Source organism: Mirounga leonina, unplaced genomic scaffold, assembly GCF_011800145.1.
Source record: "Mirounga leonina isolate KUSES-001 unplaced genomic scaffold, KU_Mleo_1.0 Mir_101799, whole genome shotgun sequence".
Taxonomy (NCBI): Eukaryota; Metazoa; Chordata; class Mammalia; order Carnivora; family Phocidae; genus Mirounga; species Mirounga leonina.
The window spans coordinates 1,018,141-1,033,862 of NW_023270210.1; the positions used below are offsets into that span (position 1 = coordinate 1,018,141).

The 15,722-nt window shown below is 43.5% G+C and overlaps 1 protein-coding gene across 1 annotated transcript in view; it reads left to right on the forward strand.

The window, feature by feature from the left end:
* GAB3 (GRB2 associated binding protein 3) overlaps positions 1-15,090 on the forward strand; it is a 93,285-nt gene extending 78,195 nt beyond the window's left edge. The window contains exons 9-10 of the mRNA XM_035010755.1: positions 10,374-10,487; positions 11,624-15,090. Of these exons, the coding sequence (XP_034866646.1) occupies positions 10,374-10,487; positions 11,624-11,740 (231 nt within the window). The 3' untranslated portion in view covers positions 11,741-15,090. The remainder of the gene's footprint in view (positions 1-10,373; positions 10,488-11,623) is intronic.
* Positions 15,091-15,722: the final 632 nt, after the last annotated feature.

Here is a 15,722-nt window from a genome sequence, read left to right on the forward strand (position 1 = left end):
TCTGGTAACCATCAGTGTGTTCTTTATAGTTAAGAGTCTGTTTACTGTTTTGCCTCTCTTTCTTTTTTTTTCCCTTTGTTCATCTGTTTTGTTTCTTAAATTCCACATATGAGTGAAATTATATACTATTTGTCTTTCTCTGACTGACTTATTTCGCTTAGCATTATATTCTCTAGCTCCATCCATGTTGTTGCAAATGGCAAGGTTTCATTCTTTTTTATGGCCAAATAATATTCCTGTGTGTGTGTGTGTGTGTGTGTACCACATCTTCTTTATCCATTGATCAGTCAATGGACACTTGGGCTGCTTCCATAATTTGGCTATTGTTGATAATGCTGCTCTCAATGTTGGGGTGCATGTATCCCTTTGAATTCGTGTTTTTGTATTTTCTGGGGAAATACCCAGTCGTGCAATTACTGGATCATAGGGTAGTTCTACGTTTAACTATTTGAGGACCCTCCATACTGTTTTCCAGAGTGGCTGCACCAGATTGCATTCCCACCAACAGTGCAAGAGGGTTCCTTTTTCTCTATATCCTCGTCAACACCTGTTGTTTCTTGTGGGTTTGTTTTGTTTTTTTGTTTGTTTGTTTTGTAATCTCTACACCCAATGTGGGGCTTGAACTTACAACCCTGAGATCAAGAGTCGCATGCTCTACTGACTGAGGCAGCCAGGCGTCCCTATCTTGTGTTGTTGATTTTAACCATTCTGACAGGTGTGAGGGGATATCTCAGTGTAGTTTTGATTTGCATTTCCCTGATGATGAGTGATGTTGAGCATCTTTGTGTGTGTATGTTAGCCATCTGGATGCCTTCTTTGGAAAAATGTCTGTTATGTCTTCTGCCGCATTTTTTAATTGGATCATTTGTTTTTTGGGTGTTGCGTTGTATAAGAAGTTCTTTATATATTTTGCAAATACCTTCTCCCATTCTGTAGGTTGCCTTTTAACCTTTTGATAGTTTCCTTCCCTGTGCAGAAGCCATTTATTTTGATGTAGTCCCAGTAGTTTATTTTTGTTTTTATTTCCCTTGCCTCAGGAGACACAGCTAGGAAAATGTTGCTACGGCCAGTGGTGGAGACATGACTGCCTGTTGATTAAGCCCAATTTATTGACTTTCCTATATATATATATATATATATATATATATATATATATATATATATATGGACTTTTTTCATTGATGGATTGTTATCATGTCAAAGAACTATTTGCCTAACCCTACTAGGTCATTGGGATTTTCTCATATTTTCTTCTAAAAGTATCATGTTTTTAGGTTTTATGTAAGGTCTGTAATCCATTTTGAGTTACTTTTTATATAAGGTATGAGATGGTGTTGAGGATGATTTTTTACATATGACTGTCCAAAATGTTCCTGTATCATTTATTGACAGGACAATCTTTTCTTCATTGACCTGCCTTTGCACTTCTGTAAAACATCATTTGGGCATATTTTTGTAGTCTTTATATTCTGATCCATGAATCTATGTGTCTATTATTTTGTCTATACCACAGTCTTGATTACTGAAGCTTTAGAGTAAATCTTAAAATGGGAAGCATATTTTCTCCAATCTCATTCTTGTTTAAAAAATTTTTTTGTTAATTCTGCCCCCTTTGCCTTTCCAGTTTTGGAAATAAGCTTGTCATTATCTAACAAAATAACCTGATGTGATTTTGATTGGAAATGTATTAAATCTATGAATAAATCTGAGGAGAATCGCTTCTCGGCCTTTTGGCTAAGACCAAGTGTGAATAAATTTGAGGAGAATTGACATCTTTACTATGCTGAATCTTCTAATTCATGAATACGTCATGTCTCCATTGATTCAGATTTTCTTTATTTCTTTCCTCAGATAACATATAGATGTTATCATGTTTTATTAGATTTCTACCTGTGTATTTCACCTTTTGGAGCTATTGTAAATGGCATTTTTGTAATTTCAGCTTTCAGTTGTCCATTGGCAGTATATACAAATATGATTGTTTTTTGTGTGTTAGCCTCATGTCCTGTGACCTTGCTAAATTCCCTTATTAAATATGGGAGGTTTATTTTCTTTAGATTTCCCTGGGGTTTTCTGTTTACATGATCATCTCATCTGTAAATACAGTGTTTTATTCCTTCCTTTTCAATCTGTATGCTCCTTCATTCTTTAACTTGCTTTATCACCAGCCTGACACTTTTAGTACAATGTTGAATACATGTGGTGAGATGAATCTCTTTGTCTCCATTTCAGGGGGAAATCATTCAGTCTTTCACTATTGAGTATGTTAGCTGTGGGTATTTTATAGTGATTCTTTATCAGGGTAAGAAAGTTCCCTTTTACTAGTTTTCTGAGAGGTTTTTTTTTTATCATGAATGGATGCTGGATTTTATCAAATGCTTTTCTGCATTTATTGATATGATCATTAATTTTCTTCTTTAGACTGTAAATATTGTGGACTACACTGGTTTATTTTTGAATATTGAATCAGTCTTGTATTCAGTGAATAAATCCCATTTGGTCATGGTGTAGTATTCTTTTTATGTATTGCTGGATTTGATTTGCTAACATTTTGTTGAGGATTCTGTATCCATGGTCACGATGGATATTGATCTGCAGGTTTTTCATAGTGTCTTTGCCTTGTTTTGTTATCAAGGTAATGTTGGAATCCTCAGGAAGTGTTCTCTTCTATTTTCTGGAATAGATTGTGTAGAATTAGTATTATTTATTCTTTAAGTTTTTTGGTAAATTTATCAGTGAAACCATGTGGGTGACTTCAATTTCTTTAATAGTTGCAGGACCATTAACATGATCTATGTAATCTTGGGTGAATTTTGGTTATTTGCCAGAAGCTTTATAGTTGTACCTTTCCCGGTTAGGTCTGCAATGCACCTGGAATTAACTTCTGTGTATGATTTGAGGTAGGAGTCAAGTTTCATTTTCCCTTAATGTGTTTCTCTAATTGATCTGTCACCATTTATTTAAAGTTACTGTAATTTGCCACTATCCTGCAGTGCTATCTTTGCCAGAAATCAAGTATCCGTGTGTGTATGGGTCTTTTTCTGGGCTCTCAAATCTGTTCCAGTGGTCTACGTGTCTATCTTTGGACAATACCACACTATGCTAGTTACTGTAGCTTGGTAAGTCTCAGTATCGAGGAAAATAGGTCTTCCTGCTTTGTTTATCTTCCTCCAGGTTTCTGTGGCTATTTTGGTCCTTTAGAAACAATTCACCAAATTCTACCAAAAATGAAATATTGTTCTTTGCAGGAAGGGTGGTCAAGACTATTTAATCCAACATTAGAAGTAAAACTACATTGGGGCGCCTGGCTGGCTCAGTTGGTGGAACATGCAGCTCTTGATCTCGGGGTTGTGAGTTCGAACCCCATGTAAGGTGTAAAGATTACTTAAAAACCCAATCTTAAACAAAAGGAAGTGGAACTACATTTGTTCTATTTTTTTTTAATTTGATGGGGAGCTTCAGTAGGCAAGCTACCATGAAAATCACAGACCACCACATCAAATATCTTAAAATGATAGAGAATATATTTTTGTAAAACAAAACTCACCTGACAAGAAAGGAAGGGGAGGGGCGCCTGGGTGGCTCAGTCGTTAAGCGTCTGCCTTCGGCTCAGGTCATGATCCCAGGGTCCTGGGATCGAGCCCCGCATCAGGCTCGCTGCTCCGCGGGAAGCCTGCTTCTCCCTCTCCTATTCCCCCTGCTTGTATTCCCTCTCTCGCTGTGTCTCTCTCTGTCAAATAAATAAATAAAATCTTTTAAAAAAAAAAGAAAGGAAGGGGAATCTCTGGGACCAAAAATATCAAGGAATTACAAATCCTGAGAATTGATACAAATTACAAACAATAGAATCAAATACAGAAGTAAGCCATTATTGGAAATAATTGGATTTTGAAAATAAAATAGTTATGTTTGATATATTTAAAGAAATAAGATAAGTTGAAAGTTGGACTAACAAGATACTATTAAAAAATGACCAGGGGCGCCTGGGTGGCTCGACTTGGTGAAACGTCTGCCTTCTGCTCAGGTCATGATCCCGGGGTCCCATGTTGGGCTCCCTGCTCAGCAGGGAGCCTGCTTCTCCCTCTCCCGCTCCTCCTGTTTGTGTTCTCTCTCTCGCCGCCTGTCTGTCAAATAAATAAATAAAATCTTTTTTAAAAAATGACCAGGCAGATTAGAAAAGACCATTTAGAACTTCTAGAAATAAAAATTGGGATGAAATTAGAAACTCAGTGGGGGCGCCTAGGTGGCTCAGTCTGTTAAGCATCTGCCTTTGGCTCAGGTCATGATTTCAGGGTCCTGGGATTGAGCCCCGCAACCAGCTCCCTGCTCAGTGGGGAGCCTGCTTCTCCCTCTGCCCCACCCCCCTGCTCATTCTCTCTCTCTCAATAAATAAATAAAATCTTAAAAAAAAAAAAGAAATTAGAAACTCAATGGATGGGTTGAGCAGATTAAACCCAAAGAAGGATTTAGTGAACTGGAAGATCGTTGTGAAGAAGGTACTAGTAAATCAGGACAAGGAGATAAAAGCGTAGAGAAATTTGAGACATGGAAGATAGTATGAGAAGATCAAACATTTGTCTAGTCAGAGTTCTAGAAGGAGATAATAAAAAAGATGGAGAAACGATATGTAAAGGGATAATGGCAGAGTTTCTCACGATGCATGAAAGATACTAGTCCTCAGTCTGAAGACTCACGAGCAATTTAATGTAGTCATATGTTAGTGGTAGAATGTAAATGGTGGGGATATGGGTGTTCACAGTATATTTTCTTCAATTTGGCTGATTATTAGGACATTTTCTTTTTTTTATAATTTTTTTTTTTTTAAGATTTTATTTATTTGAGAGAGAGAGCGAGAAGCAGCATGAGAGGGGATAGGGTCAGAGGGAGAAGCAGGCTCCCCGCCGAACCGGGAGCCCGATGTGGGACTCGATCCCAGGACTCTGGGACCATGACCCGAGCCAAAGGCAGTCGCCCAACCAACTGAGCCACCCAGGCGCCCAGGACATTTTCATAATAATAAATTGAAAAAAATTAACCCCACAAAGGGAAAATGAATAAAGGCAAGAACAGAAATGAACAAAATAACAAAATTAGAGAGGATCAACGCTGACCTAATTGGCTCTTTAAAAACTAAAATTAGGGGCGCCTGGATGGCTCAGTCCATTAATCGTCTGCCTTTGGTTCAGGTCGTGATCCCAGGGTCCTGGGATTGAGTCCCGCGTCAGGCTCCCTGCTCAGCGGGGAGCCTGCTTCTCCCTCTGCTGTTCCCCTGCTTGTGCTCTCTCTGTCAAATAAATAAAATCTTTAAAAAAAAAATAAAGACTAAAATTGAACATAACTAATCAAGAAAAAGCAATGGATACAAATAAACAATATTAAAAATGTAAAGGAGGTAATAATTGCAAATATGCCAGAGATTGATGATAAGAGAAAATTTTGAACTCCATGCCAGTGAATTTGACAACTTTGGTGAAAATAGGCAAATTACCAGAGAATATCCAAAAACACATTCAAGTAGAAATAGAAAACCTGAATGATTATATAACTACTAGAGAAACTGAATCAGTAGGGAAAATTCTACTACAAAGGATCATGAGGCCCAAACAATTGTACAGACACTTTCTACCAAAAGGAAGAGATCATTACAATCTTATACAAATGCCTCCAGGGAATAGAAAAAGAGGAAATATTACCCACCTTATTTTATAAGGCTAAAATAACATGATACAAATAGCGATAACATAAGTACAAAATTATAGACCAATTTTACTCATTGACACAGATTAAAATATCCTAAAGAAGAATATGTCCAACCAAATTTTGCACACAAATGTTCATAGCAGCACTTTTTTTTTATTTGACAGAGAGAGCACAAGTAGGCGGAATGGCAGGCAGAGGGAGAGGGAGAGGCAGGCTCCCTGCCGAGCAGGGATCTCAACGTGGGGCTCGATCCCAGGACCCCGGGATCATGAACTGAGCCAAAGGCAGTCGCTTAACCGACTGAGCCACCCAGGCGTCCCTAATTTATTTATTTTTGTTCTGGCATTTTATCAATATAGCCGTTGTAATAGAATTTACCATCTTGGGTAAAATTGACCATCCAGTTAATCCAGGTACTTGGTGGGCCCTTTCAATATGCAGCGTCAGGTGTTACTTTATCTGTGGACTTTTTCTTGGATTATAGTTTTGGGTTTTTTTTATTCATTTGAGACACAGATACAGAGAGAGAGAGAGCATGAGCAGGGGGAGAGGCAGAGGGAGAGGGAGAAGCAGGCTCCCCGCTGAGCAGGAGCCCAATGCGGGGCTCGATCCCAGGACCCTGGGATCATGACCTGAGCCAAAGGCAGACACTTAACCATCTGAGCCACCCAGGCGCCCCAGATTATAGTTTTTAATATTAGTACTATACCATTGTTTGGTTTTCCTTCTATGAGGAATCTAATAATAAATATGTATACTGCATCTTGTTTGCCTGTCTTCTATTTCAACCATTTTTTTTCTGTGATACTTTTTCTTTTTTATTCTCTTAGCTGTTTTCTGGCATTTCTTCAATGGCATTTATTGAATTTTCTTTTTTTTTTTTTTTAAGATTTTATTTATTTATTTGCGAGAGAGAGAATGAGAGACAGAGAGCATGAGAGGGAGGAGGGTCAGAGGGCAAAGCAGACTCCCCGCCGAGCAGGGAGCCTGATGCGGGACTCGATCCCGGGACTCCAGGACTATGACCTGAGCCGAAGGCAGTCGCTTAACCAACTGAGCCACCCAGGCGCCCTTGAATTTTCACTTGAATCTTTTTCCCTGGGAATCTTGTGACTTAGGCTTCAACTCTGAGACTGGTTTTATCTTTCTCTTCACTTTTTTCCCTGAGTACAGTCATTCAATTCTTATTTCATTATGTCTATTTCTTCAACCATTTCTGTCCTTTGTTTTAATTATTTATTTATTTATTTATTTATTTATTTATTTATTTGAGAGAGAGAGAGCACGAGCTGGGGAGGAGCAGAGGGAGAAGCAGACTCCCCGCTGAGCATGGAGCCCCATGCTGGGCTCAATGCCAAAACCCTGAGATCATGACCTGAGCCAAAATCAAGAGTCAGACAGTTAAACGACTGAGCCACCCAGGTGCCCCTATCCTTTGTTGTTGTTGTTGTTTTAAGATTTTATTTATTTATTTGACAGAGAGAGAGTGAGCACAAGTAGGGGGAGTGGCAGGCAGAGGGAGAAGCAGGCTTCCCGCCAAGCCGGGAGCCCGACGCAGGGCTCAATCCCAGGCCCCTGGGATCATGACCTGAGCCAAAGGCAGATGCTTAACTGAGTGAGCCACCCAGGCGCCCCAGCAGCACTTTCTTAATAGCCAAAAAGTGAAAATAGCCCAAATGTTCATCAGCTGTTGACTTGGTAAATAAAACATGGTATAGCCATCCAATGGAATGCTATGCAGCCATGCAATGAAACATTTGTGAACCTTGGAAACAGTATGCTGAGTGAAAGGAAGCCAGTCCTCTCAGAAGACCACATACTGTATGATTGCATTTGTATGGAATGGCTAGAATAACAAGTCTTTAGAGACAGAAAATAGATTAGTGGTGGTTGCCTAGAGCTTGGGGAGATGGTGAGACTGGGGGTGACAGCAAGGGGTGCAGGATTTCTTTTTGGGGTGATGAAAATATTCTAAAATTAATTGAGACAATGATTGTGCAAATATGGGCATATGCTAAGCACCGCTTTAAATGGGAGAATTGTATGGTCTGGAATTATAGCTCGATAAAGTTGTTAGAAAAGAAGCCCTAAAGAAGATTTTAGCAAAATAAATCCAGCACTATGAAAAGCTGAGAATATACACAAATAAGTTGAACTTATCCCAGGTATACAAAGTGGGTTTAACATCTCAGATTCTGTTCTTGGACATCTCCGTAAAGATGGCAGATTGACCACAAGCTTCTGTTTTCCCTCCATCCCAAAACAGCCTCTAAAATGCCAGTAAAGGGATTTGTTAAAGGCATAAACCCGTAAGGGCGTAGAGAATTAAAGAAGATAATAGCAGTGGTACTGGAAAGTGGAAAGCAGATGGATGTGTGGTAAATGACTTATCAGACCCACGAATACACCTAAATACACCGGGGTAGGGGGGTAGGCAGAATATATTACAGAATACCAAAAGGTTCAGGACTTGTCCGTGCACATAGTTCTGGAAGTGGGGCTGAAGGGAAAGGAAAAGAAGAGGTAGTGGTCCAAAGTCCGCCTAAGCAGCAGGTAAATCTCAAAATGCCCCTCCCTCACTGCATGGTGGTGGACCTCTATGACTTCCCGTCTCTACAGAAAAGTTGAAGTATAGTCTCTGGAGAGAGTAAAACAAGGGTTCTCTGGACTGGTAGGGGGAGACATTAGACCCATATGACCAAGAATACTATACTAAACACGAGGTGATGAGGTAAATATGCCTAATGGATATGAGAACCATTCCCGAACCTTTTCCCTAGCCCCTCTTTTCCACAATGTTGACAATCAGACCTTTCCATTTGAGTCCTGGAGATCGGAAGATAGTTCTCTGGGCTATTTGAGCAGCCCGAGGAAGACCTAGGTCCTGACATTGAGGGTTACCCAAGTAAACCATCCAGTAAGATCCCCCTGAAGTGAACCCCGCAGTTGAGAAGTACCACCAATGTACTCAAAGCTTCCAGTCAACTTTAGGGTCTCTGGCTCTTAAATATGAGCAGACAGCCAATGATTTCATCAGACCTTTCTGGAAAGCTCTGGCATGAAGGGTAGAGACCAAAACAGATCAGAGGAAACAAAAACTGTGCCAGAAGGGGAAACGTTTTTTAAAAATCTATTATTACCCTTTTTTTAAGCTTTAAGTTTAATTCCAGTTAGTTAGCATACAGTGTTATATTGGTTTTTCAGAGTACAATATAGCGATTCAAACTTCCCTACAATACCCTGTGTTCATTGCAACAAGTGCACTCCTTAATATTTTCTGAGAGATGAGCCATAACAACTATAAATTAAAAGAATCTTTTAAGTCAGTCAAGACATTAACATATTAAAGGAAAAAATGACGTGATTATCTCAGATGCAGAACAAGTATTTGATAGAACTCAACATCTATTCACATATGGGAACTTAATATGTGACTAGAGGTTGCATCACAGGAGAAAGGATGGCTATCCATGTGGGGTAAAAACAACAAAAAAGGAATGGATTGTATCCCTATTTCTTTTTTTTTTTAAGATTTTATTTATTTATTTGACAGAGAGAGACACAGCGAGAGAGGGAACACAAGCAGGGCAAGTGGGAGAGGGAGAAGCAGGCTTCCCGCGGAGCAGGGAGCCCGATGCGGGACTCGATCCCAGGACCCTGGGATCATGACCTGAGCCGAAGGCAGACGCTTAACGACTGAGCCACCCAGGCGCCCCTGTATCCCTATTTCACCACCATAGGTTAAAATCAGCTCAGGCTACATTATTACTTAAATGTGAAGGGCAAAACTTTATAATTTTAGGAGAAAATATGGGGCAACAAGTTACGACCTCAGCATCGGAAGGATTCCTTAAAATACAAAAACAAGCCACTCAGGAAAATATTACATTAAAAGTGGGAATGACTCTTCATTTAGAAAATATCATAGGGGCACCTGGGTGGCTCAGTCGATTAAGTGTCTGCCTTCGGCTCAGGTCATGATCCCAGGGCCCTGGGATCGAGCCCCGCATCGGGCTCCCTGCTCAGTGGGAAGCCTGCTTCTCCCTCTCCCCCTCCCCCTGCTTGTGTTCTCTCCCTCGCTGTGTCTCTCTGTCAAATAAATAAATAAAATCTTAAAAAAAAAAAGAAATAGTTTGGTGATAGTAAAGTCGGAGATAAAAGTTCAAAACAGGCAAAACTAAAGTATGTGATTTAAGGGTACTTACACACTGTCAAAACCGTATTTGAAAAGAGTGGTAAAGGCAAAATTCAATATAGTGCTTAGTCTCTGGTGAGGAGAGAAGGAGGTCGTAGAAGGGCAACAGGTGCTTCTGAGGCTGAGTGGGGAGTCCACGGGTGTGTGTCTGAGTGCATCTGGGGCAACTTTACTAGAACTTTAATAAATGGGATTGATCTTTTGGGGATTTAGTCTCTAAGGTATCTTGGGCCTGTCATATCCTTAAAACAGTTTCTTCTTGAGGGAGATTTTGGCCAACTGTTTCCGTGGTGAATAAAGGTATAGCTTTGTGTGAAAGCTGAATTGTCTATATTGTATTTCAGACAGGGAGGCTGCTCTGTGCAGTTCTCATTGTGATCTGATGGCCGATGCTCAAGTGGAGATGTGACTCGCCCTCCTTCCCTTGGGCAGCCCGGCCAGATATCCTTAACCTGAGTCCTGTGATGTTGGTTTCTAGAATCACAGAACAGCCAACTCCCTAAGCAGCGGTGCTCTGACATGGACAAAGAAATTCAGCTTGGATTATTTAGCTCTGGACTTCAATTCAGCATCACCAGCCCCTATACAGCAGGTAGGAAGTACCTTGTGTCTGAGAATTCCCAGGAGATTCCTTTTCTGTTTAGATTTTCTGATGATTCAACCATGCATGTTCTCTTTGGAAGGTCTTAAATGTACCGATATGTATCGGCATAGGAGGGGTCTGCTTAGGGAAGAAGGAATGGCGTAGTTTGGTTAGACTCTGGGGAGCTCTCAGTTGGAAATGGCACCCCTCAGTAAAGAGCCTCAAATGCCAGGCCGGGCAGTTTTGACGCCTTTATATAGTATTCTCACCTGTAAAGTGGGGACCAGAAGTAATAGCATCGACATCGAGGCCTGTCGTGAGAATGAAAGGAGTTAATACATGTAAGCGACCCTGGCTGGTCACCCACTACACAGTGTAAGCCACGGAATGAATGATGGTAAGCAGCGCAAAACAGCTAAATATTTTCGAGCAAGGGGTGGTTGTAATCTAAAATGTGCTGAACGATATATATTGTTTGATGAGAGAAGCAATTTAGCTGAACAGGATATACAGTATGACTCCATTTTGTGTGTGTGCGCAAGAAAAAAATCTGGAAGATTTCCCTTTCCTTTTGCCAAATGAACTCCCACTTCTCCTTTACCTTTAATTTCATTCCCCAAACCTGAACTGATATTCCAGAAAAACCAGTCAGAAGGGGTAGACCAACAAGTACAAAAGGTGCCTCCGTCAGTTTTGGTGCAGGGCTCTGCAGTCAAGACCGACAGCCCCCAGGCTTGGTGGCTTGCAACTGCCAAGGCCTTTTCCATTATTGCCCACAGACCCGTTGGCTGCAGGCCAGGTCATCTTCCATCCAGGGCCCAGGAGAAGCAGCCCCCCCAGCTGAGGCACGCTGGTCTCGTGGCAGAATCACGTGCTAGGTCTTTTCCCTTTCGGGTCAGCATGTGTCACCTCCACTCACGTTATATTGGTCAGAGCGGGCCGAATGGCTAGAGCGAAGTTGAAGGGAGCCCAGGAAAAGAGATATTTAACCATCTACCCAAAGTGTAAGGATTCTGCAGGGAATGACCCAGGAGGAAGGGGCAGCAAATATTTAACGACGCTGTAATCTACCCCAAAAGGACTGACATTTTCCTGATTTTTTTTTTATTCAATGTAATGAAAACCTTTTTGTTCTCCCCCTTTAGAAACTTCTCCTTTCAGAAGAGCAAAGAGTCGACTATGTCCAGGTGGATGAGCAGAAGACCCAGGCCCTCCAGAGCACAAAGCAGGAGTGGACGGATGAGAGGCAATCTAAAGTGTGAGACATGTGCTTGGGCCGTGTATGGGGCAGGGAAGCTCAGGGCTTGCTCTGAGTTTTTTTGCCAGAATTGCACCAATGGTCAATGCAGATCAAGATCCAGAGAGAATCTATAATTTCTGTGGGCTTGGCAAGAACCTTGGGGAGAGAGGATGTATTTGTACACACTGAATGGGGAGGAGGAGGAGGTAGTTTCCCAGCCCCCGCCCCCACCCCCACCCGTCTCGGCAGTGGCCTTCCCCAGCCATGCTAGCCCAGAGCCTCCGGGATGCTTGGAGTTGGCTCCGCAGACAGGAGAGGCAACGATGGAGGATTCCAGAGCCACGGACTGTAATGTAGAAAATTCCATTCATTCCGGCAGGGTAGGATCAATAAAAACAAGACTTGGGAGCATATTTTCCCCAGAGTTTGGTTGAGAATCTCTCCAGCGGGGCATTGGGAGTTCAGATCAGAGCCAGTATTTCCCACCAGAATCATTTGACTCTCATGCTTGAAAATTCTGACCTCTCTTCTGTGCTTCCTGGGTCACAAACTATACTGGCAGAGAGGCTCCTGGAGACCATCTTGCCCCAGCCCCTGAAGACCTGATTGAGGGGATCAAACCCAGAGATGGTGGCAGAATCTGCATTCCTTACTCAAAGAGTCCAACAGACAAATCATTTCTATCCCCAGAGAAAGACAATTCAAGTGACAGGGGCAGTCAGTCCCGGGCTCTGTGATAAGCACATCAGATGATACTGGGACTTGCATTGCCACCGGCCTTTCTCGGCATGTTTTCACATGCATCATCTCATCTCTTTCCTAAAAAACCTCAGAAGCTAGGCTTGGCAGAGATTGTTGCCCCCACTTGGAAGAAAAGAAAACCGAGAACCAGAAGAAGGAACACTGCCTAAGGTCCCTCACAGAGCCAAGACCCAGAGTGAGGCCTAGAATAGAGTTGGCCTGGCTGCCCATCGCAGGCTCATTCCACCATCTTACACTGCCTCAGAGGATTTTGATGAAATCTATCAGTTTGGTCACCCTTGGAGACATGAGGAACCTGTGCAGACACGAGATGAGTCATCATCTCCTCTCCCTTTCATAGGATTTTGAGCAGGTGCTTTCTTACTTGAAAGGTATGCATGTCAAGCCAGGTTTTCTTTGTGTGGTGTTCAAATGGGAAACTCTCACATAATCAGTAGTTACCATTAGAAATACCTCTTGACGATCACTGTGAAATCCGTTCTTGGATTGCGTGGTACCCTTGCAGTGTGTTTCCCGTGAGCTGGCTAGTGCTGATGGAAGAATTTTTTGTCACCTCGGGAAGGCACGAATCGTCCCTGGCTGTCTTATGCTGGACCCAAGCTTTTGAGTGATAGACAGTTATGACCAGAAAACAAACACAACACGACAAAACAAAAAACAATGAGTTCCATCTTCAAATTTCCCGATGAATTTTTCCCTTCTGTTTTAGCAACGACTAAATCCTGAGAGCAAACAGTCCCACTCTGTCGTGAAGGCATCGTGTCACCCCTTCTTTGATGGGGCACTGGGGCCCAGGGGACCCAGACAAAAGTCTCAGTCGGGCACAGGGTTTTATTTAATGGCCCTTCTTGATTGTTCTGAGCACCTGCAGCCAGAAGACAAATTGAACACCTGGGAAGTAAGCGGATACTGGTCCACCATTCTGCCTGGCTTTGTGTCTTGTAGGAGGATGGATTGACTAGGCAGGCAGGTTGATGACAGGGCCAGTCGGGGCAGTTGTAGGCTTTGCTATAGGGTTTTCGGGTTTCAAACTGCCCCAAAGGTAAGTAAATGTCAGTATTGGCTTTTCAGACCATTAAAGAAGTACTTCTGACGTTCAAAGCAGCAGGACCTGGTGACCTCATTTTCTTCCCGGAAGAAAGTGGGGGGAAATTGTTGAATGCTTTAAATGATGTAAGAGTCCTTCATGAGCCGGGGCGGAGAAATGAGAGGTCCCTGCAGCCCACACCATGACACAACACACAGGTCGGAGCCTGTAAGGAGCTGCCTTCTTCCCTGTGTGACTTGCGAAGAGTCACAGAGCCTCAGGCAAGAGGCCAGGGCTGTCAGTTCTAGATGGTACCTGCCTTTGGGGCGGGGGGCACCTGTGTTTAGATTCCCGATTACCTGACAGGGGCTGGTGCAGAAAAGTTATATGCCCAAGGGCCAAGAACAACCCCAGACTGAAGACAGATCAGAAAAGAAACTACAGCTGAAATTGTCAGTAGTGAAATGGCAGCCGATTGCCCACACCCAAAACCTCTTTCTACAGAATATTTCCTGGAAGGAGTGACACACTCGACTAGTGTGACTGTTGGGGAGCAATTAATTAGGGATTTTACAAAAAGGATGCCTTTAACGCTCCTTCCCAGGGTGTGTGTGATTATGTCCCGCTTTGATAAGGCTGCTAATGGATGGTTACCCAAAAGCACGAGGACTCAGGGATACGACGTAGAGGTAACTTTGAGCTGACAGCAGCGCATGCTCCTGAGAGGCACCGTAGGTCAGAACGGTGCCGGCCAAATCCTGCTTTCCTGCGGAGGTAATGCAGGCGTAACGGGGCTACAAATCTGACCGGGGCTGAGGTTTGGGGTTGTTTGAAAATGGAAATGATCCCAGATAGCATTCCGGGTCAAGTGGACACGGCATGTGCGGACGCTGCACCGGGTGCCCTCTCCCAGAAGCCAGCGGGACAGCGCAGACATCGATCCCACGGTTTTCCGTAGTTCCTTTTTGCTTTATTCCATCTCGTTTCGTTAGGAAATTCCTGCACATCGGGATGTGCAGTGCAGAAGGGTTTCAAGCCTGCAAGTCCCTAAGGCCACAAGCCCAGGCACTTTGGGAGTTAAGCTTTCCTTGGGGAGGGAAGAGCTCCAAGGCACAGAATCATCCTGTGGAAGTCCGTGTCCAGGCCTCTCCCTTAGAGCAAGGATTCGCTGAACTGTGACCTTTAGATCTGAGTCAGACTGAAGGCTCCCCTCAGGCCTGACTTCTCCTCTCGAGGCCTTCTCGGTCCTTGTTAATACCATCCTTGTACCGATAATCATGCTGATGTTAAAAAATTCATTATGTTCTTACTGTTTCATTTCTGGCATTAATAAAAGTCTTATAAGGGGGAATCATACTCACGCTCTCTCTTATTTGTTTAAAGTGAGGACATCCGATGTAAGTGCAGAACACACTTGGAAAGGCGAGTATGTGAACGTAGGCCCCCATTGCCATTTGCAAGCACAGCAAACCTAACCGAACTCGCAGGGAATCACCAAATGCACGGTCTTTTGCTGCGAACAGTTGAGCACTGCTCCGCCGAACCGCACCTTGACACCCCTTTTCTTCATCGGAAACGAACTGCAGTAATTGGCAAAGTCCGTGACCCTCCCTGATCTTCCTCATCACCGACCTTAAAAAGCCGCAGCTCCAGCCTGCCTCTCCCCAGCAGAAGTGTCCTGGGCCACCACCCTCTCTCCACGGCTGAGGCTCCCAGCTGCTCTGGATACTGGGTCAGGGGCCTCTCTACGCCGTGAAGCAAGGAAGGGACAACCGGAGTGGTGGGGGCTCAGGCTTGGGGCGGCAGGCCAAAGGCAGAGCGAGGAGAAGAAGCCACATGAAATGACTTGCCCCTGAGAAGTACGGGGCTGAGCTCGTGACTGCTTTTTCCCAGCACAGCCCGGCCCGAGCCCCTGACCCAGAGAAGAGCAGGTTGGCCCACAGGGCTGGTGCTCTCTGGGACAGGCCCCCTAGGACCCAGCCATCATGCTGTGAGGAAGCCTGCACCACATGGAAAGGAACCGAGGCCATTGGCCCGTAGACTGCGGGACTGGGGCCTCTTGGAAGCAGATTCTCGGAGCCCAACACTCAGCCACGGCCGGTGCCATGCCGTGGAGCACACGCGAGCCTGACCCCCGGGGACTGCCCAAGCAGGAGCTGTGGGCACCAACCAACTGGCTGGTTTAAGTCACTAGGTTTGGGTGTGGCTGTTAGGT